General features: G+C 47.3%; 1 protein-coding gene across 1 annotated transcript in view; it reads right to left on the minus strand.

The window, feature by feature from the left end:
* Window positions 1–4531: 4531 nt before the first annotated feature.
* PLCB3 (phospholipase C beta 3) overlaps window positions 4532–26487 on the minus strand; it is a 57275-nt gene continuing 35319 nt past the window's right edge. Inside the window, exons 15-33 of the mRNA XM_058159943.1 lie at window positions 25880–25987; window positions 24483–24547; window positions 23604–23700; window positions 22801–22885; window positions 19030–19154; window positions 18137–18291; window positions 16809–16970; window positions 16399–16498; window positions 15645–15749; window positions 15080–15171; window positions 14707–14842; window positions 14443–14478; window positions 13637–13817; window positions 10348–10504; window positions 8920–8996; window positions 7330–7419; window positions 6772–6829; window positions 5260–5346; window positions 4532–4749 (exon numbers count right to left, since the gene is read on the minus strand). Coding sequence (XP_058015926.1) covers window positions 4585–4749; window positions 5260–5346; window positions 6772–6829; window positions 7330–7419; window positions 8920–8996; window positions 10348–10504; window positions 13637–13817; window positions 14443–14478; window positions 14707–14842; window positions 15080–15171; window positions 15645–15749; window positions 16399–16498; window positions 16809–16970; window positions 18137–18291; window positions 19030–19154; window positions 22801–22885; window positions 23604–23700; window positions 24483–24547; window positions 25880–25987 — 2081 coding nt within the window. The 3' untranslated portion in view covers window positions 4532–4584. The remainder of the gene's footprint in view (window positions 4750–5259; window positions 5347–6771; window positions 6830–7329; window positions 7420–8919; window positions 8997–10347; window positions 10505–13636; window positions 13818–14442; window positions 14479–14706; window positions 14843–15079; window positions 15172–15644; window positions 15750–16398; window positions 16499–16808; window positions 16971–18136; window positions 18292–19029; window positions 19155–22800; window positions 22886–23603; window positions 23701–24482; window positions 24548–25879; window positions 25988–26487) is intronic.

Here is a 26487-nt window from a genome sequence, read left to right on the forward strand (position 1 = left end):
GGGCCCTTTGAACGGAGCCCGAATTTTTATTTTTTTAGCATTGATTTTACACGCCGGCCAAACACAGACGCGCCTCCGCCCAGAGAGATTATTTATCTTTTTGTGTTTTCATTTCAAAACTGAGCCAAAGAGGAGATAGTCCTTCACTTATGACCACCGTCGGGACTAGAACTTTGGTCGCTAAGCGGGTCATTGAATCGTGTCCCAATTTTCTTCACCTTGTTTTGCTGCGGTCGTTAAGTGGATCCCATGGTCGTTAATTGAATCACCCCAATTTTACTTCTGTCGAAGCACGTTCTCTTCAACTGAGCCAGGCACAATTTTACTCTCGGTTGCTTTTAAGTGAAGCACGCCGTCATGGAGTCAGTCAGGCCCCGTTCGATAACCTCCTTTGGCTGCTGTCGTTAAGTGAATCACATGGTCGTTAAGCAAACCCGGCTTTCCCCACCGCTTTGTGAAGCTTGCTGAGAAAATCGTGAACAGCATGGGTGATGCCACTCCAACCCCCCAAGACCCTCCAACCATTTTTAAAACATACGCCTGAACTTTGGGTCACGTGATCACGGGGTCGCAAGCGAGAGGACCCGTTATAAATCGCTCTGTTTGGTAGTAGCGTCCTAACTTGGAACAGGTCATTAAGCGGATGGTCGTAAGTCGAGGACTACCTGCACTCAAATTCACTTTGTCGACTGTTGTGTCTCAAGCTGGAATCCCTTGTTTCCATGTATTTTTCACCCCATTGTTCCCTTTCCCTCGCCCCATCAAAATGGGGGGTGCCTCGGGACTCCCCCCAACCCTGTTTGCATGGTAGCTCCTGTGCCCCCCCTCCCACTCCACAGCCGATCTCTCGCCTCTCCGTCACGTCGTCCCGACGCCCGAAAGTCCATCTTGGGCCCTTCCCCTCCATCTGGTTCCCGACTGTGTGCACCGGGTGATGTCTTCTGCCTGCCTGCGCTAACTTCAGACCTGTTTTCTGTTTCGTGCGTGATATATTTGTGTGAGTTTGTGGTTTTTCTAAAAAAAAAAAAAAATCCAAAAAACCCGAAAACATTGAAAATTCCTTTGAGACGGTTGTGCGTTGAACGGTAAAACGGTTTCGCTTGGTTAAAACGGTGCCCGAAAATCTCGTTTCCTTCACGGGTTTGACCTCCATCCACGGCTGGAGAGGGAAAGGTGGCTCTCTCAGAGGGATCTATTCAAAGAGGGGGTTCTGTAAATCGGACGTACAGCAAGAGCCTTGTAGTCCTTTGGATCTATAAAAGGGATCCGTCAACAGCATTTCTATAAATCAAACATATAACAAGGGTGGATCTATAAAAGGGATCCATCAAAGGGGGATTTATAAAACACAGTAAGAGTGGATCTATAAAAGGGATCCATCAACAGAGAATTTCTATAAATCAAACATATAACAAGGGTGGATTTATAAAGGGGATCAATCAAAAAGTGGTTCCATAAATTGGACTTACAACAAAAAGGGATCTATCAAAGGGATCTATCAAAGAGGGAGTTATAAACCAGATTTACAGCAAGAGTGGATCTATAAAAGGGATCCATCAACAGGATTTCTCTAAATCAAACATATAACAAGGGTGGAGTTATAAAGGGGATCTGTGAAAAAGTGGTCCCATAAATTGGACTTGTAGCAAAAGTGTATCTATCAACAAGATTTCTATAAATCAAACAAGGGTGGATCTATAAAAGGGGTCTATAAATAGGATCTTTTTTTTAAGGGTGGATCTATAAAAAGAATCTATCAAATGGGGCAGGGGGCTTTCTATGAACCAGACCTATTAAAAGGGTGAACCTATAAATCAAGACTTATGAAAAAGGGAGGTTTTGTAAAACTCTCTTTCCCAAGCTGGTGGCTCTTGAAGGGGTTGGACTACAACTAACCCATCGTAACTCAATTGGTACAGCCAATATTTGGGCGGGGTGTGTGGCAGAATAATGCATTTTAAACCCAGGGTGTCCAAACTCGGCAACTGATAAAGAATGGTGGACTTCAACTCCCAGAATTCCCCAGCCATCTCTCTCTGTCTCTGTCTGTCTCTGACTCTGTGTGTCTCTTGCTCTCTGTGTCTTTGTCTCTCTTTATCTCTCTGTCTCTCTCGCTCTCTCTGTCTCTGTGTGTGTGTGTGTCTCTGTCTCTCTCTCTCTGTCTATATCTGTCTCTCTGTGTGTCTGCCTGTCTCTATCTCTGTGTCTCTTGCTCTCTATCCCTCTGTGTGTGTGTGTGTGTGTCTCTCTCACTCTGTCTCTGTCTCTCTCACTGTCTCTCTCTCTTTGTCTGTCTCTCTGACTCTGTGTGTCTGCCTGTCTGTGTCTCTGTGTCTCTTGCTCTCTGTCCCTCTCTGTGTGTGTCTCTCTTTGTGTGTCTTTCTCTCTGTCTGTCTCTCTCTCTCTCTGTTTCTGTCACTCTTTCTTTCTCTGTCTCTCTCTCTCTGTCTATATCTGTCTGTGTGTCTGCCTGTCTCTATCTCTGTGTCTCTTGCTCTCTGTCCCTCTGTGTGTCTCACTCTGTCTCTCACTCTGTCTCTGTCTCTCTCTCTCTCTGTCTGTCTCTCTGACTCTGTGTGTCTGCCTGTCTGTGTCTTTCTGTGTCTCTTGCTCTCTGTCCCTCTCTGTGTGTGTCTCTCTTTGTGTGTCTTTCTCTCTGTGTGTCTCTCTCTCTGTTTCTGTCTCTGTCACTCTTTCTCTCTCTGTCTCTCTCTCTCTCTCTGTGTCTCTGTCAGCTCCATCTTCTAAACACGTCCTCCGTCTCTCGCCCTTCACTTCCAATCCCCTGAAGTTTTCCTCTGCCCTCCCTGCGCAGCCGCCTCTAAGTACAACCCAAGGGAGAGCAGCAGAACTATGTGCAAAACTACAGTATGTATGCGCAAAACCCCTGATTTTGGGTCACCATACTACAAAAAAGATGTTGAGACTTTGGAAAAAGTTCAGAGAAGAGCGACTAAGATGATCAAAGGCCTGGAGACCAAAACATAGGAAAAGCGGCTGCAGGATTTGGGCTTGGCTAGTCTATAGAAAAAAAGAATTAGAGGTGACATGATAGCAGTATTTCAGTATTTGAGGGGCTGCCCAAAGAGAGGGAGTCAAATTATTCTCCAAAGCACCTGAAGGCCAAGAAACAATGAGTGGAAACTAATCGGAGAGAGAAGCAATCTGGAATGAAGGAGAAACTTCCTAACAGTGAGGATATTTAACCAGTGGAACAGCTTGCCACTAAGAAGTTGTAGGGGCTTCATCACTGGAGATTTTTAAGAAGAGGCTGGACAGCCGTTTGTCTGGAATGGTATAGGTTCTAACGACCCCATAATCCCTTGCTGGGTGGAGTCTGGGTAGCTGAATGGAGCTAGCAGAGTATTTTACTGGCTGGATGCCTTTCCTGTCGCCAATGCGGAGTTTTGTTCGGCAGATATGTTCTCATTGTGCCGGGAGAGAGAAATACCTGCCTCTACCTAGGATCGAACTCACAGCCTCCTGATTGTGAAGCAAGCGCTCCCCCTCGAGGCCACCGCACCTCTCTCCCTCTCCCAGCTCATTCGTTCTATTCAAACCCTCCTAGCCTGATGCAAAACCGAGCTATTCTTTGCCATTAAGGGGGGTGGGGATGCGGGTGGCAAGAATCCGAGGGGAGACCACTGAATTACAAGTTTATTACTCAACGTTTAAAAATTAAAAAAAAAAAGACAAGAGAAATAACAGCAAACAATGCCATTCCGGAAGGAAAAAAAGAGACAAGGTTGAGCGGCCGGCGGCTGAGCCTGACCCTCTCCTCTTTGTACCCATCCCGAAAGCAGCCACAGACGGACCGACCTGCCGACGACATGTTTTAACTTTTTGGTCCCTTTTCCCTCATCGCCCTTTGTTCTCGGACAGCCTTCCACCCCACCCAACCCAGTGCCCCTCCACCACTCCGGGTATCCTCTGCTCCACCCCCAAAGCCCATCCAGCTGCAGGGAAGACGGAAAAATGACATTTCCCTGTTTTTCTTTCTCAAGCTGTTGTGCTTTAAAAAAAACAAAACAGGAAAAAAAAAAGGAGGGGTGCCTTTAAAATAGCCCTTTGCACCCCACCCCCTGCGAGAAAAAAAAATATTGTCCTTGTCTCTAATTGTGCATTCAAAAGGACACGGGGACGAGCGGCATATGTTGTTTTTCACCTGGCACCATGGCGTGCATATATGTGGACACGGGTGTGGCTGCATGCGTACATTTCGGGGGGGGAGGGGGGAGTGCATTGTTCAACCGTTGCCCCCCTCCGTGCCAAAAAGACTCCCCCCCCTTACCATCCCCGAGTCTTTCTCCAATCTCAATCCATCACGGAGAAGCGAGAGGAGACACACCACAGGTTAGCAATTTAAAAAAAAAACCCACAAAGTTAAAAAAATAAAACTTTTTTAAAAAAAAAAAAAAAAAGGAAAGGAAAGGAAAAACCAGAAGTGCCTTTAGTGTGTTTTTCGGCCGGTCCTGCCCCCTTCCCACGTGGGGTGTGTTTAACATGCAAAGGTGCTACCCCACCCACCCACCCATGCTTCTCGTTGGCGGCTGGCCGGTCTTCGGGGAATGTCCCTTGCTTGATTCACAGGACCGTCAGCTCATCTTCGGGGGGCAAGGAGCTGACGCTGGTACTGGAGGGGTGCCCGTTGCTGACCCCCCCGTCGAGTTCTTCCTGCAGGAATCGGCTGATCTCTTGGGTCAGGGACGAGCCCTCCAGCCGCCACTCTTGTTCCAGCTGAGCTATCAACTAGGAAAGAGAAAGAGAAGGAGGGAATCAGTGGTGGGATACAGACGGTTCGGGACGACCGGTGGTTAAATTGCTGGCTGGCCCCGCCCCTTCCAGGAGTCCCCACATGCCTCATTTTGGCTCCCAGGTAAGTGCAGGGAGGCGTCCTGAGCCCAAAATGGCCCATTTTTGCTCCCAAGAAGCTTCAGGGAGGCCTCCTAGGCCCAAAACACCCCCCCATGGCCCGTTTTTGCTCCCAGAGGGGTGCAGGAGGCCGAGTGCTGCCTATCACAGCCCCTGGCCAAGCCCACCATGGCCACGCCCACCCAGCCGGTCTTTGTTAAATTATTTGAATCCCACCACTGGAGGGAATGGAGGAAGAAGAGGCGAAAACGAGTGGAAACGTCTCGATCCAAAAGACATTTGAGTATGCAGCTGTCTCTTATCTGTTCCCTTGGCCGCATCTCATAGCCCCGTCTCCCAAGGCCCAAGATTGGTCTTGGTGAACCCTTTGTAAATAAAATCGCGCACCCGTGGCTCCTCTTCCTCAATCAATCGCACTACTTCCTGGTGTCCCAAAAGTAGCTTCTCCTGACGTCGTTTCTGGGCCTCTTCAAGCTGGAGGATTGGGAGAAAATAAAAGGAGAGAAAATAAGCCAAGGGATAGAAGAAAAGCCTTCCGAATTCATTAGCTGGTTCACTGCCAATTCTTTTTTTCCAGGGGAATCAAAGTTGCTCTCGTTTTGTTCGCTCCAGTCTATAGACTACTGCAAGGTGATTGCCTCGGGACCGCTCCTTGAAGACCATTCATATTCTCAAATTCAGAATTTGGGCGTAGATTAATCCTGAAGATGGGTTCTTTCCCCCCACCCATTTTTGGAGGGGTGTATGTGTGTGCTCAGCTCAAAAATCAAAACATCAATTCAATAAATTCAGATTTATCCAGAATTGTATCCTTCTCCCCCTTCTTTGCTACACATCTGGAAAAATTTGTAAAGCTTTAATTTAGTTTACTATGGAGGTGGGGGTTTGACACTTATTTACAGTAGTGTTGTGGTACGTTTCGTCGTGCGAGACCAGGGTTGGGAATTCAACCGGTTCGGGAGAACCGGATGCTAATTTTACCTCTGGTTCGCCGAACGGTAGTTGCAAGGATTGGCTGGCCCCTCCCACCCTGCCCCTCCCCTCCCAGGAGCCTCCATGTGGCCAGTTTATGGATGCCAGGTAAGTGCAGGGCCCGTGCGGAGGCTCTGGGAGAGTGAAAAATAGGCCTCCCGGAAGTCTAGAAACAGGCCCGTTTCCGGCCTCCGGAACCCAGAGGAGGTCATTTTCATCCTCCCGGAGGCTCAACAAAAGCATCCGAACCTTGGGGGGGTGGGGTGGAAACTCCCCCTGCCCCGCCATGGTGTAGGCCGAGTAGGCCACGCCCACCATGGCCACACCCACCCAGCAACTGGACAGAGAACCGGTTGCTAAAATTTTTGAATCCCACCCCTGTGCGAGAGCGCTAGCGCGTTTGGCTCCCGTTAGAAAAAAGGGAATACCAGAGAAAATGAGTAAAGATAATATTTATCTGATTATACACGCAATTACAGCAGCAAGAATAGCTTTTGCGCAAGACTGGAAAGCAGAGAAAATACCTCAGGAAAGGAGAAATGATTAGAAAATTTTTTTAGATTGTGCAGAAATGAATAAAATAACTTTGACGATTAAAAAAAGAGAGGATTTAGAATATTTTTAAGATACGGGATCAATTTTACTATCGGTTAGAAGAAAGATTCAGATAAGTCATGGATAATTACATAAGAAAACGATAATAGTGTATTTGTGGAAAAATGGTTAATAATTCAAATTGAAGCGAAGAAAGAAGAAACAGCAAAAGAATGGCGCCAGGAAGAAAACACGGAGACCTCACATGGAGGGAATTATTGATGCTTTAAATGTATGTTTGTCTATAAAATAAAAAACTTTATTAAAAAAAGAAAAGAAAAAAGGGAATTGAACATAGCAATGACGAAAAGGGAGGACTATTTAGATGCTTACCCTCCGAATGGAGTTTACCGACTCGGTGATATGCCTTCTGTTTATCTCGGTTAACTCCCTGGGGAAGAGACAAGCCAGGTTAAGGACAATCCCTAAACTTGCTTGGCTCACCCATTACAAACCACCATAAAAAGGTAACGGTAAAGGTTCCCCTCGCACATACGTGCTAGTTGTTCCCGACTGTAGGGGGCGGTGCTCATCTCCGTTTCAAAGCCGAAGAGCCGGCGCTGTCTGAAGACGTCTCCGTGGTCATGTGGCCGGCATGACTCAACGCCAAAGGTGCACGGAACGCTGTTCCCTTCCCACCAAAGGTGGTCCCTATTTTTTTCTACTTGCATTTTTTACCTGCTTTCGAACTGCTAGGTTGGCAGAAGCTGGGACAACTCACGGGAGCTCACCCCGTTCCGCGGCACTAGGGATTCGAACCGTTGAACTGCCAACCTTTCTATCGACAAGCTCAGCGTCCTACCCACTAAGCAACCGCGTCCCTACAAACCACTATACGATTTGTCTTTCCTTTCGCGCGCCTACCCCCACCTGCCCCCGGTCTTAACTCACACATCTTTTTTGCTCCTCTCACGAGATTTCGCTTCCGTGATACTGTTGTGCCGTTTCCGATCCAGGATTTTTTGCAGCTCCTTCTTCTCTCTAAACATGGAAAGCAACGGCGGGGCAAGTTAGCGCTTAATCTATGAGGTGTAAATGATCTGTTCTCTCCAATCCTAGAGAGTTTCGGCGAGGCAGTGAGATGCCAGACGGAGCTAGACGTTTATTATAAAAATTACATTTTTTCCTCCTACCAGGACAGCAAAATTTAAAAACATCGCTCCAAGTCTACGAGAACCATCATACAGGTAGCCCCGGACTTACAACAGCTTTGTTTAGTGACTGTTCAAAGTTACAACGGCACTTAGGAGCCTTTTTTCCACTTACAACCGCTGCAGGATTAGGTGATCAAAATTCAGACGCTTGGCCAATGACTCCTATTTACGTACGACAGTTGCAGTGGCCTGTGGGGGGGGGTCACATGATCCCCTTTTGCGACCTTCGGACAGTAGGGAAGCCAGATTCACTTAGCAACCTTGTTTCGTCACTTAACAACTGCATTGATTCGCTTAACAACTGTGGCAAGGAAAGTCGTCAAATGGAGCAAAAGTCACTGAACTATCTCGGTTAACCACAGAAATTTTGGGGGATTACACTGCGTGTCATTCGAGGACTACCAGTATGGCTAAGAAGGGCAATTAACAGCCTGATCAAGTTCAAAAGTATTTTTTCTGAAGTCCCTAAAACTACACCCCGAGGGCAGGAGTGGGATTCTATCGGTTCAGACCGGTTCGGGCGAACCGGTAGCTCTGATGATCAGGTGGGCCCGCCTGCCCGCCCACCTCTGTGCTTTACTGATCTGTATCTTGTCAGCTGATTCGTGTGGCGCCTCAGCTGTGTTACACCCCAGCAGTAACGCGGAAGGTAAGTGTCGTGTCCCACTCCTCCGCTGACGGCCGGGTCAGGGAAATCCGAATCAGGCGTGCCTCTGCAGCTCTGCCAAAGTCCTAGCAAAGTCCTCAGGGCAGGCAGGAGACCAGAAAGTGACTTCAGCAAGATATGTTTAGACTTTGCCTGACTCAGAGACTGCCAGAAAGCAGATCCTTTATATAGGCCATGGGGTGTGGCTCCATGACTCAGCACTTATCCAGGCCTGACCCTCCCTTCCTTCTGTTGCCTCCGCCTATCAAGTCTTCTGACGCGAGGGTCACTCCAGTCTGCAGCTGTTGGTAATTGACCTCCCTCAGGCTCACATGCTGTGGAGGAGGGGGAGGGCTCTAGTTGCTCCGTTTGCCTGGGCATGGAGCCAGAGCTGGGGGCTGGAGGTATTTCCTCCTCTTCAGCCTGTCTGGGCATGGAGCCAGGGCTGGGGCCGGGAGGCACACTAGGACATTCCTCTGTGTTCGGAAGCAGATAAGCAGACCCCGGCTGAGGTGAGATCGGACGAGACACAACAGTAAGTTTTTGTAAAACTGTACACGTGAAAAGCGCGCGATCCCCGAATGGTTGTTAAACTGGCAAGATCCCACCACTGCCCGAGATGGCAGAATGAAAGGCAAAATTCCCACGCTCCTGTCATTTCTCCATCGGGTGACAACTCACTTCTCGCTCGTTTCTTTCAACTTCTTCAGTTGCGCTGTCTGGTAATCCTGCGCGATTTCTTTTAAGCGCTGCTGGGCCTGAGGAAGAAGCCAAAAGAAAGAACAGAGAATTAAAAAAAACACACAAAAAATCTAGTTCCTAGCGTCGTTCGAATTACTGGCTGTCCTTGACGTATGACAGCTCATTTAGTGACCGTTCGAAGTTACAACAGCACTCCGAGTTATTTATTGAACTATTTATTTATTTATACATTTTATTCATCCATTAGATTTATTTGCCGCCCATCTGGCCGCAAGGGGTAGATTTATTGGCTGTTTATAAAATTAGTTATTAATGAATGAATTAAGGTTTATTAATAAAGTCTGATCAATACACTGAGAATTAATCCAATCCGTTTTCCTCACAGCAGGAGACGTTTGAAAAGTTTTCCCTTATTCGCTGGCATTTTTTTAAAGCCCAGGCCATCCTTTCTGGGGTTGCTTTTGATTTTTCTTTTTCCCTTTCGCCATGAGGACTAGAAACATGAAGTTCTGCAGCGACCAATCGGGCTATGGAGTCAGGCTGTGTGCATAGCCAGAGGATTGCGGGTGGGGAGAATAGAGGCCAGTGGTGATATCCTACCGGTTCTGTCCGGCTTGCGCGAACCGGTGCGTGGTTCGGTGAACCGGTAGTGGCGGCAACGCGAGGCTCCGCCCACCTGCCCTGACGTTGTTACTTCCTGGTTTTAACCAGGAAGTAACCCGTTTCTGACCCCCTGCGCATGCGCAGAAGGCTTTGTGCATGCGCAGAGATTGAAAAATCAGACGTGAAGATGGCACACTTCCGAACCGGTAGGGAAAGTACTGTTGTGACCCAGGTTCCTGGACCCGGACTCCTGGACTCGGATGATTCAGAAAGTGAGGGAGAAGACCTAGCAAGCCCTGCTTCTCTTGGGTCCTCTCCCTCCCTGGCACCCACTCAAAGGGAGGAGGAGGGGCCAGCAAGGCCTGATTCTCTGGAGCCTTCTTCTGATTTGGCAACGCCCCAAGAACAGTTTTGGAGTGATGCAAGACTGCGCAGACGTGACCGGCGCGCGCAGCAGAAGCAGCGTTGGGATAAAGCCAAGGAATGGTGGACATCTGCAGAGACTATAAATAGGAGGCGGGAATTCCTGGTTTTTTGTCCTGGACAAAGCAATGAATTTGCGTGGGCAAACTGTATCAATGGAGGGAAGAATATATTCGTGAGTAATTTTGGCCTTATCTATAATTTCCTCGTTATCTCCAGAAACTTGGCAGGCCTGTGGGTAGACGTGGCCAGGACATTTATCTATGTAAATAAAGTAGAAGAGGAGGCCTTTGACTGACTCTTTGTTGGGAGTATTGGGGGAGGGAAACAGAACAGGTACGTAGATTTCACCCCTGATAGAGACCACTGTTTATCGGATACCTGGTGCAGGTGGTCTCGCTTCAACTCCCTCTCCAGCTGGTGCTGAGGCTCGCGGAGCCGTAGCAGGCCCTGCATTTGCCATTCCTGAAGGTCGTTCTTCCGTTGAGTTTCTTCGTGGTCCAGTCCTTGCCGAGATCCCTCTAAAGAGCTTTGAGACCTACCAACAAAGAAGACACATGAGCTGTGGTGTTTTTTTTTTTAAGACGTTTCGCTTCTCATCTCAAGAAGCTTCTTCAGCTCTGACAGGATGTTGGGGCGTGGAAGGATTAATGAGCTGCGGGGCGCAGTGGTTAGAATGTGGTATTGCACGCTGCTCCGGCTGACTGCAATTTGGCAGTTCGAATCTCACCAGGCTCAAGGTTGACTCAGCCTTCCGTCCTACCGAGGTGGGTAAAATGAGGAGCCAGATTGTTGGGGGGCAAGAGGCTGACTCTGTAAACCGCTTAAGAGGGGGCTGGAAAGTACTGTGAAGTCTAAGTGCTATTGCTATCTTTCTTCCTTCCTTCCTTCCTTCCTTCCTTCCTTCCTTCCTCCCTCCCTCCCTCCCTCCCTTCCTCCTTTCAGTTGACTTAGCCTTCCATCCTTCCGAGGTGGGTAAAATGAGGACCCAGATTGTTGGGGGCAATATGCTGAGTCTGTAAACTGCTTAAAGAGGGCTGGAAAGCACTCTAAAATGATATATAAGTCTAAGTGCTATTGCTATTGCTATACTCCTCGCAGGCAGCTGGTCCTTTGCATCCTTTTAGAGGGTTGTTGAGGCCACTTGGAGGTTTACCTGTGTCCTCAGGGTCACCTGAGTAGGGCAAATGGTTCCTGTAGCCTGCCATTTTTCCTCTGGAAATCCATCCTTTCTCCCAACGCCATTCAAAGGGTCTTCATCCCAAATTGTGTAGCTAAAAGTCTGTAGAGATTCTCCGTCATCCAGGCCATGGTCATCCCAAAGGTACTTTTTTCAGGAGGCAACTGGACTTTCTGGTTTTTCTTTGAAGACGTTTAGAGGGCCTCAACGACCCTCTAAAAGGATGCAAATGACCAGCTGTCTGCAAGGAATATAAATCCTTCCCTTCCCCACCATCCAGTCAGAGCTGAAGAAGCTTCTTGGATGAGAAGCGAAACGTCTTCAAAAGAAAAAAAAACAGTCCAGTTGCGTTAAAAAAAGCACCTTTGGGATAAATGTGACCTGGATGGCCAAGAATCTCTACTGTTGGGTCTGCGCCCCCCGAGCCGGGCCCCCTGCCAGAAAGTGACTTGGAAAGTGAGGGGGAAGGGCCATCAGGACTTACCTCGGGAGCACCGGCTTCCCTGGCTTAGCTCCAGGAGCCAGAGGCAGGCCAGGTGGAGGAGATAACGAGGCCTCCGTCCCCTGACTCTTTCCCTCCCCAGGCCACACCTCCAACCCCAGCTGATGGCAATCAGGCCTGACTGGACCCTAGGTTTCGTAGGCAGGAGAGGCGGGAACAACAGAAGCAGAGGTGGGGCAGGCCTAGGAAGTGCTGAGTCATGGAGCTACACCCCACAGGATATAAAAGCAGCAAGGGCTGCTATGCCTCGTCATAGCAGGCAAATCAACTGCTTAACTAGAGCTGAAGTACTGTTTGTTCCTGGGTGACTCATCGGCATCAAGGGAGATAACAGAGTCACTTGGCAGACGCTTGCTAGTTTGCTGCCAGAGCTGATAAAATTAAGCCATCGCTCGGACGGAGGCGAGGGGGGACAGAACACTCTACAGACCAATATCTTAGGGGCTGCCACAAAGAAGAAGGGCAGGTCAACCTAGTCTCCAAAGCTCCAGAAGGCAGGAGAAGAAACGATGGATGGAAACTAATCAAGGAGAGAAGCAACCTAAAATTAAGGAGGAATTCCCTGACCGTGAGAATAATTAACCCGTGGAACAGCTTGCCACCAGACGTTGTGGCTTGCTCTATCACTGGGGTTTTTTTTAAATAAGAAGAGATTGGACCACTACAGGCAGTCCTCAACTTACAACCGCAATGGAGCTCAAAATTTCTGTCGCTAAATGAGGCAGCAGTTAAGTGAATTTAAAGAGCCCTGTTTTGCAAAGGTTTTCCAACTGTTAACACACCGAATCTTAAAATTCGTGAGAGACGAAGGGCAATTTTTGCAAAACGGTTCTGCCATCCGAAATATTCAAACAGAACCGACATTTTCGAATTCTCTAATCCTGCCTGAAGGTTCTGCTCTAAAAATGTTCCGTGTGGAACTCCAATTCTTGTTTTCTGCAGGAAGAATCTGCATTAATTCTCTCAAGAAAGAAGAAATCTGCTCTAAATCTCCTTTTCTGCAGGAAAAAAAAAATGCTCTAAATCTCATTTTCTGCATGGAAAAAAAAATGATCTAAATATCCTTTTCCTGCATGGAAAAAATATGCCCTAAAATCTCCTTTTCTGCAGGAAAAAAAATGCTCTAAATCTTGTTTTCTGCATGGAAAACCTGCTGTTAATCTCCATTTTGGCCTAGGAGTTGTTGCTCTAAATCTTCTTTTCCGCCTAGTAAATCGGCCTTTAAGTCTCTTTTTTTTTTTCTGCATGAAGAATCTGCCGTAAATCTCCTTTTTTGGCAGGGAAAATCTGTCCTACTTCTCATTTTCCGCATGGGAAAAATTGCTCTAAATCTCTATTTCAAGCGGAGAAAACTGGCTGTAATTCTTCCCCGCATGGCGAAATCTCATCTACATCCCTTTCTCTGGGCTTCTAGGTTCGGCACGTGCCAAAAATCTGGTCTTCTCACCAGGAGTGGGATTCAAATAATTTAACAACCGGTTCTCTGCAACTAATGATCGGCTGGGTGGGCGTGGCCATGGTGGGCGTGGCCAGGGGTATGACAGGCAGCACTTGGACTCCTGCACCCCCCTGGGAGCAAAAAAGGGCCACGGGGGGGCACCGCACCTCCCTGAGCCCTGTTTTGGGCCTAGTAACAGGGGTGAAATGCTACCGGATCGGACCGGATCGTGTGATCCGGTAGCGATCGCGGCCGGTAGTTCGGCGATCCGATAGCGAGGGCAGGAAGTAATGTGTTTTTTTACATTGTGCATGTCTGTGTGTGCATGTGACACGCATGGCGCGTGCACTCCCGAGCCGCTAAGGAAGGTAAGTAGATTTCACCCCTGCCTAGTAGACCTTCCTGCACTTACCTGGTAGGCAAAAGGAGGCACATGGGGACTCCTGGAAGTGGCAGGGAGGGGAGGGGAGGGGCCAGCCAAAAATTTAAATAAGATTAAGATTAATTTAAGATTCACCCGAACCGGCTAAATCCCACCATTGATTCTTACCCTTCCCGACTACGCAACCGGCTTCTTTCCAGAGTTAGTTGCGTGCTTTGCTTTTTGTTGAGGCTGCAAATTTTTTTCATGTGCTTGCGACGAAGCTCCTTCAGTTCTCGATACTGCTTCTTCAGCAACTTCACGAAAGCCTTTTGCTGCCTCAGTTCATCCACGGAAGGTGGAGAGACCTCTGCAAAGGAAGGGAGAGCACAGCACGAGGGTCGGCGGAGTCCAAGCGAGAAGGACGTGGGAGAAGAAGGGAGCGTGAGAGGCAACGAGATTGTGACCGATCGGGCCGTTTCCTGCTTCTCCGTTCTCAAGTTTCCCTCTGCCTCAATGTGGGCTAGGAACTTGAGGGGATTTTTTTTTTTTTAAAAATTTGTTCAATTTATAGACGGCCCGCCTCACTGATAAATTGACTCTTAGCAGCTTACGGAATAGGAAATTTAAACAGACACGTAATCCTCAACATACGACCACAAATTGGGAATTTCCATTGCTTAAACAAGGCGGTTGTTAGGGAGTTATGACCGTTTTTGCTGTGGTTCTTAAGCGAATCACTGCCGTTGTTAAGCGAATCATGTGGTCGCTAAGCAAATCTGGCTCGCCCCTATAACCTTGCTTGCCGGGAAGGTCGCGAATGGCGATCGGAAGCCACAATCGTTGTAAAATATATGCCGGTCGCAAAGTGTCTGAATTTTGATCATGTGATTAGCAGGGAAGTCGTAACTGTGAGGACTGGTCATAAGTTGTAAGTGGCTGTCAACAGGCATCCCTTGGTGCTGAAGGGGCTGGCAAAATACCCTCAATCTTACCTGCCAGGATGCTAGCGATTAAGTCATCCCTTTGCCCTAGAAGAAGGAGGAAAAAATGAACTTTTAGAGCCTTCTCAATCTCTGATCTCAAAATTGGGGTTGGGCAAAAAACAGGGGGGCCCATTCTTCACACACACAAACCCCAAACTTTCCCACGGTGGGCAAAAAGACCCGTTTCCTCCCCCCGCCCACAATTCCAGCAACCAACCGGAATTTTACAGGGCGAGGAAATGTTTCAACTCGGGGCCTTTTTTCTGTCTTTACCTTGACTGGGGACGATGCTGGGGGTCCGAGTTGGGGGTAGCACATCCGGGAGGGGTTTCTGGACCTCTCGGGACGGCCCTATGGTGTTGCAAGAGGGGCTCCTCAACAGACATTCCTTCGGCTTCTCCACGTTCTCCTGCCCGACGGGGGGATATGGGGAAGCGAAGTTGGGATGGGGGTGTCTCCCAGCATCTCCTCCCTCCCCGGGACCCCAACTAGATCTGCAACGCCCGCTGGGACTGTCCTATCCAAAAATTGACTCGGCGGCGTAAAGCGAGAATCTCCCGTGGATTTCCACCACCACCACCACCCCTGGTAATCTGTCCGTCTCGTTACAGGTCGTTTTCCTTTCGTCCCATCTAGGAATCCTCACCTCGCTCTCCCCCATCAGGGCGGCCAGCTGCTTGGCTCGTTGGTCCATTAAGCTGACGTGCTTAATTGGGTTAATTAAAGCCTCGGCGTAATCTGAGGAGGGAAGAAAGAGAGCCGTAAACACCACTGCTTTCCTAAAACAAAAAAACCAGGGATTGGGATTAGACAGGGATTAGACAAGGATTAGACAGGAATAGCCGGAGAATCCAGTTCAAATCCTCAGATCCTTGCTTTCTCTGTCGCACACCTGCATAGCCATGTGAGACTGTTGTTAAGTGAGGCAGTTGTTAAGTGAGGTTTGCCCTGTTTTACGATGTTTATATGCCACCGTTGTTAAGTGAAATACCGTGGTTGTTATCCTATCTGTTTTGTGTTTCCATTACTTCTCCCGACCAGAAGCCGGAATTTATTGCAAAGAATAAGGCCAGCCCTTGCAACTGCTGGTTCGGCAAACCAGAATAAAATTAGCCTCCGGTTCTCCTGAACCGGTCTGAACCAGCTGAATCCCCATCCTGGGCTCCACCCCCTTCCCAGGAAAGCCCCACCCCCTTTTCTCAAGCCATTACTTTGATGATCATCGGGTATATAGTCGCACGCTTCTGTGTAGACCAGCAAGGCTGGAAGGCAGAGGGGATGGTTGCTTTCGCTGCGCAGGCAAATATAGTGGTACCCTGAGAAGGAGAAACAACACACACACACACACACACGAAAAAACACACAAGATTAGCCCAGAAGTGTTAAGACAGACAGAGAAAACTTCAGCTTAAATCCTGATTTAAGTACAATCAAAGGGTTGGAAAGGACCTTAGAGGTCTTATAGTTCAGCACCCTGCCCCAATAATTAAATTAAAAAAAAACAGAATACGATGCAACGGAATATTTATAGAGAGCAAGTTTGGTCTACTGGGTGACTTTGGGTCAATCATCAGGTGACTGTGAGTTCTAGTCCAGCCTTAGGGGTGAAAGCCGGCTGGGTGACTTTGGGCCAATCATCAGGAGACTGGGAGTTCTAGTCCCGCCTTAGGCGTGAAAGCTGGCTGGGTGATTTTGGGCCAATCAACAAGAGACTGGGAGTTCTAGTCATGCCTTAGGCATGAAACCCAACTGAGTGACTTTGGGTGAATCACCAGGAGATGGGGAGTTCTAGTCCTGTTTTAGGCATGAAAGCCGGCTGGGCGACTTTGGGCCAATAACCAAGCGACGGTGAGTTCTAGTCCCACCCTCAAGCATGAAAGTCCCATTATTCTACGGAGGGGCAAGTCATGGGGGACGAGGGGTCCAATTTTGAAATTAACTTTGCCGCTGGAGGGAGGAGCTCACCTGCCCGGATGGCGGAAACAGGTAGTATCCGATGGCCCACAAATTTCCCTCCTTCCTCAAAAACCGCGATACGCAGTGAGGCGAGTGTTGGCAGCACGACCTGGGCGAAGAGACAGGAGAAAGAATTGCTTGGAAGGAAGTGCCGAGTTCAGATTGTGCATGGATGCTCTAAACACACACACACACACACACATATACAACCATTGTGAATTGAGAAGAACAAAACCTCAAAGAGTCAAAAATTAATTTCCGGACAGGTCACTGAAGTTGAACATTTTGTGGAGGGGAAAACAAAAAAATGCACTCGGCCCATGCTCAGAAATTTAGGGCTTCAAGGAACATTAGCATCGCCCTGCCCTGCCCGAGATACAGGGCTCTCGAAGTAACCTTCTCGGTTTTGCCACGCTCACCTTCTGGAAGACAAACGGCTCTTCGTCCCAAACGGGGTTGAAGGAATTGCCCTGTGAGGTCCGAGTGCGAAATTTGCGCTTGGTGTCCACCGGCAGTCCAAACATGTCTACCTCGACGTAAATGCCGATCCTCTTATCCGACAGGAATTGCCCCGAGATGATCTAAAAGATTGAGATGAGAAGATGCGTTTCCTGGTTTAAAATTAAAACTCTGGTTGAATTCGCAGACCGGTTTCTGATGCAACCCTCTGTATATGCTCAGAAGAACTCTCTTCTGCTTAGCCCGCTAGCTCAAATAGGTTCGCTTGCCAATTTTTTGCTTTCTTCTTTATCATAACCTGATTGATGTTTTAAACAAAAATGAACAGATAACAATATTTAAGATGAGAGAAAGAAAAAAGGAAGGAAAAGTCCAAGAAAGGAAGAAAAAAGGATGAAAGCATTATTTCATCCTTCCCTCATTTCTTTTTCCTTCCTTCCTGCCCTCTTTCTCTTCTTTCACTCGCCTTCTTTTTCCCTTCCTTCCATCTTTCCTTCCCTTTTTTATGTTCTCTTTCTTTCTTCCTTCTCTTTCTCCCTTTTTTCCTTATCTTTCCTTCTTTCTTTCCTTCCTCTCTTATCCACACCTTCCTTCCTTCCTCTCTCTCATCCTTCCTTCCTTCCTTCTTCATTCATAACTCCTTCCTTCCTTCCTTCCTTCCTCTTAGAATAGAATAACAGAGTTGGAAGGGACCTTGGAGGTCTTCTAGTCCAACCCCCTGCCTAGGCAGGAAATCCTACACCACTTCAGACAAATGGTCATCCAAAATCTTCTTAAAAACTTCCAGTGTTGGAGCATTCACAACTTCTAGTGGCAAGCTGTTCCACAGAGCCTCTGGTGGCTCAACAGACTAAGCAGTCTGTTATTAACAGCAGCTGCTTGCAATTACTGCAGGTTCAAGTCCCACCAGGCCCAAGGTTGACTCAGCCTTCCATCCTTTATAAAGTAGGTAAAATGAGGACCCAGATTGTTGGGGGGGGCAATAAGTTGACTTTGTATATAATATACAAATGGATGAAGATTATTGCTTAACACAATGTAAGCCGCCCTGAATCTTCGGAGAAGAGCGGGATATAAATTCAAATTAAAAAAAAAAATTGTTCTAACTGTCAGGAAATTTCTCCTTCCTTCCTTCCTTCCTTCCTTCCTTCCTTCCTTCCTTCCTTCCTTCCTTCCTTCCTTCCTTCCTTCCTTCCCTTCCCTCCCTCCCCTCAAACTCTCAACCGAGAGGTATCTACAGAGTTTCCACCCAATTTCCCGCCCCTCCCACCCCGCCACGCCTTCTAACCTTCACTTTGACGGTGTTTGCCACAATGCCGTCGACGATATCTTCGGTGAACGGGTCGAAAAACTTGTCCGACCGTCGCATAAACTCGGGCTTGAGCAGGTAGCCGCTCCGGCGATTGTATTCAAAGATGCCCAGGTTCAGCTGCATTGGCAAGTCTGCACGGAGGGGTGATACCAACGTGCAAGTCAGGTTGCTAGTCCTCCTTATGCCAGCAGAGAGAAAGCCGAGGGCGACAAGCAAAAGACCACCGGGTACCCACAGCTCCATTCTTCCCTTATATTTTAGAGGTGAAGATTATTTCTAGCGGCTCGCCTTTTTATTGAGAATTTAAAGCTTCCGGCTCTGTTTCAGGGGTCGACGCCGGGAAGCTTAAAAAATGGTGGGGAAATTCATTTATCAAAGTCGCCTGTTCTTTGGCCAAGGCACCGAAAACGTTTTAAAAAATAAACATCTAAAAACAAATGAATATTATCTGCTGAACAAAACTCCGCCCTGGCGACAGGAAGGGCATCTGGCCAATAAACCCGCAGCTCCATTCATTTGCCCAGACTCTATCCCGCAAAGGATTATGGGGTTGTTAAAAGGGGATGATGTAAGGCATAGATGCTGCACGTTTCCCCAAAGTAGCAGCTCCGTTTTGCTCAATCATCGTTAAATTTATGTGCCGTATATAAATTTAATAAACGATAATTAATAAACTGCGTATGAAATTTAAAAAACAGTAACCATCGTCCTTCCAGGTTCATCTGCACTGACATTTTGAGGGCCGGTTAAACCAAAACCTCTCCCATTCGCCGATCTAAAAACAAGGCTGCAAGGCAACGTTCTTTTTGAAATGTGTACAAGCCCGTGCAAGTTTCTAGTCCTTGCTGCCACCCAGAAGGTGAACTCACCCAAGGATTGAAAATTGAGGGCCACCATCTGACAGCCGGCATTCCAGAAGAGCTGTGGCATGTAGTTGGAAGAATCCACACGTGTCCCTTTGGGGTAGATTCGGCTAAGCTGTTTCTTGTTGTATCTGGGAAGGATCCGTGTCAAGGCCGAAAAGCTGGTAAGTGTGGCCAGCTGTCCAGTTGGCTATCAACATGTATTTTGCAGCTCAAAGCAACCCCCTCCAACCTTTCCCCCATCTCCCCTTTCAATTCAGCCTTCCTTCTTAACGTTAGAATCATAAACCATAAGGTGGGACCTTAGAGGTCATTTAGTCCCACCCCCTATTCAAGGCAGGATCCCTTAGAGCAGTGTTTCTTAAAATGGTGGGAAATTCATTTATCAAAGTCGCCTGTTCTTTGGCCAAGGCACCGAAAACATTTTAAAAATAAACATCTAAAAACAAATGAATATTATCTGCTGAACAAAACTCCGCCTGGAGACAGGAAGGGCATCTGGCCAATAAACCCGCAGCTCCATTCTTCCTTATATTTTAGAGGTGAAGATTATTTCTAGCGGCTCGCCTTTTTATTGAGAATTTAAAGCTTCCGGCTCTGTTTCAGGGGTCGACGCCGGGAAGCTTAAAAAATGGTGGGGAAATTCATTTATCAAAGTCGCCCGTTCTTTGGCCAAGGCACCGAAAACATTTTAAAAAATAAACATGTAAAAATAAATGAATATTATCTGCTGAACAAAACTCCGCCCTGGAGACAGGAAGGGCATCTGGCCAATAAACCCGCAGCTCCATTCATTTGCCCAGACTCTACCCCGCAAAGGATTATGGGGTTGTTAAAAGGGGATGATGTAAGGCATAGATGCTGCACGTTTCCCCAAAGTAGCAGCTCCGTTTTGCTCAATCATCGTTAAATTTATGTGCCGTATATAAATTTAATAAACGATAGTTAATAAACTGTATGAAATTTAAAAACAGTAACCATCGTCCTTCCAGGTTCATCTGCACTGACATTTTGAGGGCGGTTAAACCAAAACCTCTCCCATTCGCGATCTAAAAACAAATGAATATTATCTGCTGAACAAAACTCCGCCTGGAGACAGGAAGGGCATCTGGCCAATAAACCCGCAGCTCCATTCTTCCCTTATATTTTAGAGGTGAAGATTATTTCTAGCGGCTCGCCTTTTTATTGAGAATTTAAAGCTTCCGGCTCTGTTTCAGGGGTCGACGCCGGGAAGCTTAAAAAATGGTGGGGAAATTCATTTATCAAAGTCGCCCGTTCTTTGGCCAAGGCACCGAAAACATTTTAAAAAATAAACATGTAAAAATAAATGAATATTATCTGCTGAACAAAACTCCGCCCTGGAGACAGGAAGGGCATCTGGCCAATAAACCCGCAGCTCCATTCATTTGCCCAGACTCTACCCCGCAAAGGATTATGGGGTTGTTAAAAGGGGATGATGTAAGGCATAGATGCTGCACGTTTCCCCAAAGTAGCAGCTCCGTTTTGCTCAATCATCGTTAAATTTATGTGCCGTATATAAATTTAATAAACGATAGTTAATAAACTGTATATGAAATTTAAAAAACAGTAACCATCGTCCTTCCAGGTTCATCTGCACTGATATTTTGAGGGCCGGTTAAACCAAAACCTCTCCCATTCGCCGATCTAAAAACAAATGAATATTATCTGCTGAACAAAACTCCGCCTGGAGACAGGAAGGGCATCTGGCCAATAAACCCGCAGCTCCATTCATTTGCCCAGACTCTACCCGCAAAGGATTATGGGGTTGTTAAAAGGGATGATGTAAGGCATAGATGCTGCACGTTTCCCAAAGTAGCAGCTCCGTTTTGCTCAATCATCGTTAAATTTATGTGCCGTATATAAATTTAATAAGCGATAATTAATAAACTGTATGAAATTTAAAAACAGTAACCATCGTCCTTCCAGGTTCATCTGCACTGACATTTTGAGGGCGGTTAAACCAAAACCTCTCCCATTCGCGATCTAAAAACAAATGAATATTATCTGCTGAACAAAACTCCGCCTGGAGACAGGAAGGGCATCTGGCCAATAAACCCGCAGCTCCATTCATTTGCCCAGACTCTACCCGCAAAGGATTATGGGGTTGTTAAAAGGGATGATGTAAGGCATAGATGCTGCACGTTTCCCAAAGTAGCAGCTCCGTTTTGCTCAATCATCGTTAAATTTATGTGCCGTATATAAATTTAATAAACGATAGTTAATAAACTGTATGAAATTTAAAAACAGTAACCATCGTCCTTCCAGGTTCATCTGCACTGATATTTTGAGGGCGGTTAAACCAAAACCTCTCCCATTCGCGATCTAAAAACAAGGCTGCAAGGCAACGTTCTTTTGAAATGTGTACAAGCCCGTGCAAGTTTCTAGTCCTTGCTGCCACCCAGAAGGTGAACTCACCCAAGGATTGAAAATTTAGGCCTTATCGAATAAGTTTTTAAATAGTTTTTATTGTAATATATTGTATTGTTTTACTTGGCTGTTCACGCCCTGAGTCCTTCGGGAGAAGGCGGTATAAAATTAAATTATTATTATTAAAATGGATGCTGCAGGTAGTCCTCGACTTACAACCATTCGTTCAGTGACTGTTTTGGCGTTTCAACGGCCCTGGAAAAAAAGGGACTTAGGACTGTTTTTTCACACTGACCGACCGTTGCAACTGACTCACATTTATGACGGTGGCAGTGTCCTGTGGGAGGGTCACGTGATCCCCTTTTGCGAGCTTAAAAGTCCATGGGGAAGCCAGATTCGCTTAACAACCGTGCGGCCGACTGAATCACTGCAAGGATTCACTTAATGACCGTGGCAAGAAAGGTCGTAAAAGGGGGCCAAAAACTCACTTAACCGCCATCTCGCCTTAGCGATGGAAATGCTGGGCTCAACTGCGGTCGTAAGTCGAGGACTGCCTGTTTTCGCTCTGTCGAGAAAGAAAGAGCGCGGGTTAATTCCACCCACCATCGTGATAACCTGGACTGGAGTGAAGACATCAATTTTAAAAGTTTAAAATATATTATTATTATTATTATTATTATTATTATTAAAATGGATGCTGCAGGTAGTCCTCGACTTACAACCATTCGTTCAGTGACTGTTTTGGCGTTTCAACGGCCCTGGAAAAAAAGGGACTTAGGACTGTTTTTTCACACTGACCGACCGTTGCAACTGACTCACATTTATGACGGTGGCAGTGTCCTGTGGGAGGGTCACGTGATCCCCTTTTGCGAGCTTAAAAGTCCATGGGGAAGCCAGATTCGCTTAACAACCGTGCGGCCGACTGAATCACTGCAAGGATTCACTTAATGACCGTGGCAAGAAAGGTCGTAAAAGGGGGCCAAAAACTCACTTAACCGCCATCTCGCCTTAGCGATGGAAATGCTGGGCTCAACTGCGGTCGTAAGTCGAGGACTGCCTGTTTTCGCTCTGTCGAGAAAGAAAGAGCGCCGGGTTCGAATTCCACCCCACCATCGTGATAACCTGGACTGGAGTGAAGACATCAATTTAAAAGTTTAACCCAGGAAATATATATATATGGGTGTGTGTGTGTGTGTGTATATGTATGTATGTTCCAGCATAACTCTGGAACGCCTTGAGCAATTTCAACCAAACTTGGTACACAGATGACTTATCAGCCATGCCAAAGCACAAAGGGATTCTCCATCAATTTTAAAAGTGGGGGAAGGGGCTCCTGAGAGACATGGGTTCAAGAGACGTGGGTTCAAGAGCTCCGTATTTGCAGGATACTCGACAAACTCCATGGGGCTGTTGGTCAGCTGCTCCAATCCTTTGGTCTCCACAAAAGAAGACATTTCGAAAGATTTGTTGCGTTCTGGAAGAGAAGGAAGAAAGGAAGGAAAGGAAATAGCAGGATGTCAAGTCAACTAGGCACATGCCTAGTGCCCCATTTTTTCCCGATAACAACCCTGAAAGGTAGGCCCTGCAGAAAAGTAGAGATTGGCTTGCAATCGCCCACGGAGTTTGCTCACAAAAACTGGCTTTAAATCTGGCATCTTGGACGGGGCCAGCTTGTCCTTCAAATGAAATACTGTGAATTTGATGACTGTCCAGCCACATTTTTAAGCGCTCGGACAAGTCTCTAGATCTCAAGGATCAGGGCTGTTTGCAAGGAAGGAGGGAGAGTCAACAAAGAAAATCTACAAGGGAATAAAAACCGTTTTTGTGTCAAAACGATAGCGACCACATGTCCTTTCTCTCCAAACTTAACAACTGTAAGACTTGTGGACTTCAACTCCCAGAATTCCCCAGCCAGCCAAAAATCAAGACGCTGTAAAATCGGGTGCAGTCGCATGATTTAACGACTGTGACAAATTTTCTGCTCCTAATCATGGCCGTAAGTTGAGGACTAGCGGTGTTTTTTCCCCCAAGAAAACGGTCAATGTAATTAAGAGGCACATGAACCAGGCAGCCCCGGCTAACATTTTTAGGCCCCAAACGGTCCCAATTAAAAGGCAGAAGCTGAATTCAGCCGCCAGTCCTCATCGCTCGTCCGTGTCCCGTCCCTGTCCGACCCCCCCCAGGTCACTCACTGCTGGCCACCTCGAAGGACTTGAACTTGACCGGTTCGATGTAATTGACCAACGTTGACATCTCCTCTGTGGCATTCACTTCGCTGCTGGCGGTGCCCTGGGGGCGATCAGGGGGTTGGCAGGGGGAAGGAAGAGGAGGAAGAGGAAGGAGGAAGGAGGAGGAAGAAGAAGAAAAGGAAAGAGGAAGAAGAAGGAAGGAAGAAGAAGAAGAAAGGAAGAAGAAGGAGAAGGAGAAGGAGAAGGAGGAGGAGAAGGAGGAGGAAGGGGAGGAAGAGGAGGAGAAGGAGGAGGAGGAGGAAGAAGAAAAGGAAGGAGGAAGAAGAAAAGGAAGGAGAAGGAGAAGAAGAAGAAGGAGAAGGAGAAGAAGGAGGAGGAGAAGGAGAAGAAGAGGAAGGAGGAAGAGGAGGAGGAAGAAGAAGAAAAGGAAGGAGGAGGAGAAGAAGGAGAAGAAGAGGAAGGAGGAAGAGGAGGAGGAAGAAGAAGAAGAAAAGGAAGGAGAAGGAGAAGAAGGAGAAGGAGAAGAAGAGGAAGGAGGAGGAGGAAGAAGAAGAAAAGGAAGGAGGAAGAAGAAGAGGGACGAGGAGGGGGGAAAAAAACCAGTATCAGCAATGCAAAACTTCCAAAACTGCTCTGTCTGAAAACTCCGATTCCCAGAATCCCCTCTGGCTCACGGCTGATGGGGAAACCTGGGAAATGAATCTTTTAACTATCAGGGCTCTTGCAATGACACCTGGGAGTTCTAGAAATCAAATAACTCCTCTTGTTTTTCATCCCCTTTTGTTGCCACTTCCTGGCCTCTTCAAAAGTCATCCGTGCACCCCAAAATATTGTGGATAGGTGGTCCTTCCGAAGCGGCCCCCCAGTTCCATTTGCACATACCTCGTCCGTTGTAGGCTTTTTGGGGTCTTGCTGTTCTTCCTCCTCCTCGCTTTCAGCTTCCCGGTCTGGAGGTGGGGAGAAAGGGAGGGGATTAGGGGCTCGGTGGTCAAATGGTTTGTCTGCTGGATGGGGAAAATGCTGGTTTGGCTGCTGGTGGGATTCAGCCAGTTCGCACCACTTCGGGAGAACCGTTTGTTAATTTTCTGAGCAGTTTGGCAAACTGGTTGTTGGAAGAAATCATTAGGACAGAGAACCAGTTGTTAAATTACTTGAATCCCACCACTGCTGCTAAACCGCAGTGAACTACAATTCCCAGGAGGGCTAACTGTTAAAAATTACATAAACGTTCTATCCGGGCTAGCGTTTAAAAGAGCATTTTTAAAAATTTAGCAAGTTTTATTTATTTATTTATTTATTAATCATATTTATATACCGCCCTATCTCCCGAAGGACTCAGGGCGGTTTACAGGCACTTAAAAATACATAATACATAAATATAAAACAATTAAAAAACTTATTCTAAAGCCCGTTATTAAAATATAAAAACAAAACCCAATTAAAACCCATAAATTTAAAATCTAGCTCAGTCCTGCACAATTAAATAGGTATGTTTTAAGCCCGCGGCGGAAGGTACGAAGGTCCGAAAGCTGACGAAGTCCGGGGGGTAGTTCGTTCCAGAGGGTGGGAGCCCCCACAGAGAAGGCCCTTCCCCTGGGCGTCGCCAGACGACATTGCCTCGCTGACGGCACCCTGAGGAGACCCTCTCTATGAGAGCGCACGGGTCGGTGAGAGGTATTCGGTAGCAGTAGGCGGTCCCGTAAATAACCCGGCCCAATGCCATGGAGCGCTTTAAAGGTGGTCACCAGAACCTTGAAGCGCACCCGGAAGGCCACAGGTAGCCAGTGCAGTGCAGTCTGCGCAGGATGGGTGTCATGCGGGAAGATGTTTGGGTCATTCTCCCAGAATTCCCCAGCCAGCATGCTTTAAGATGGGTGGACCAAGTCCCAGCATCCCACAGCCAGCATCATTTAAGATGGGTGGACTTCAACTCCCAGCATCCCACAGCCAGGATGCTTTAAGATGGGTGGACTTCAGCTCCCAGAATTCCCCAGCCAGCATGCTTCAACTCCCAGAATTCCCTAGCCAGCATGCTTTAAGATGGGTGGACTTCAAGTCCAAGCATCCCACAGCCAGCATCATTTAAGATGGGTGGACTTCAACTCCCAGAATCCCCCAGCCAGCATGCTTTAAGATGGGTGGACTTCAACTCCCAGAATCCCCCAGCCAGCAGGCTTTAAGATGGGTGGACTTCAACTCCCAGCATCCCCCATCCAGCATATTGGGAAAACCTTTTCTTCACCTTAGTTTGGACATGCGTCTGTTTGGGGATGTCTCACCAATAGATTTGCGGGGTTCCCCTAGTTTTGCCATCCTGTCCGAGGCCTTTTCCTCCCCGTTGGTTAGGATCGAAGAAAGGATTTCCGGCTGCTCGGCAAAGGGAGACCCTAAAAGAGAGGAAGAAACGATTTAAAACAAAAAACAAAAAAAAATCAGTCAGCTTTTTTTTTGTGTGTGTTGCTTTCCTCATCCTTCCTCCGCTACTTTTCCTCACGTGCTGCTGTGGCTTCTCAGCCCTGGGAGGATGTGACCGGCATCTCGTTCCTGCCGAGCTGCCGTGGACGGTTGGTTTGAGGTTGGTTTAATGTGCTATGTCAGGGGTCTCCAACCTTGTCAACTTTAAGACTTGTGGACTTCAACTCCCAGAACTCCTCAGCTGGCTGAGGAATTCTGGGAGTTGAAGTCCACAAGTCTTAAAGTTGACAAGGTTGGAGACCCCTGTGCGATATGAAAGCGTGATTTAGACAAGGTAGATGATCGGAAGAAGGCAGCTATGTCGTCGATGCAGAGGCCAAATTTAGAATTCTTAAGTATGGTAAAGAAGGTCCAGACCTTTGTATTTTATACTTTCTTTTCTGTTTTTCTTCTACTTTTCTTCTTCTTGGCA

Source organism: Ahaetulla prasina, chromosome 17, assembly GCF_028640845.1.
Source record: "Ahaetulla prasina isolate Xishuangbanna chromosome 17, ASM2864084v1, whole genome shotgun sequence".
NCBI classification, from domain to species: domain Eukaryota; kingdom Metazoa; phylum Chordata; class Lepidosauria; order Squamata; family Colubridae; genus Ahaetulla; species Ahaetulla prasina.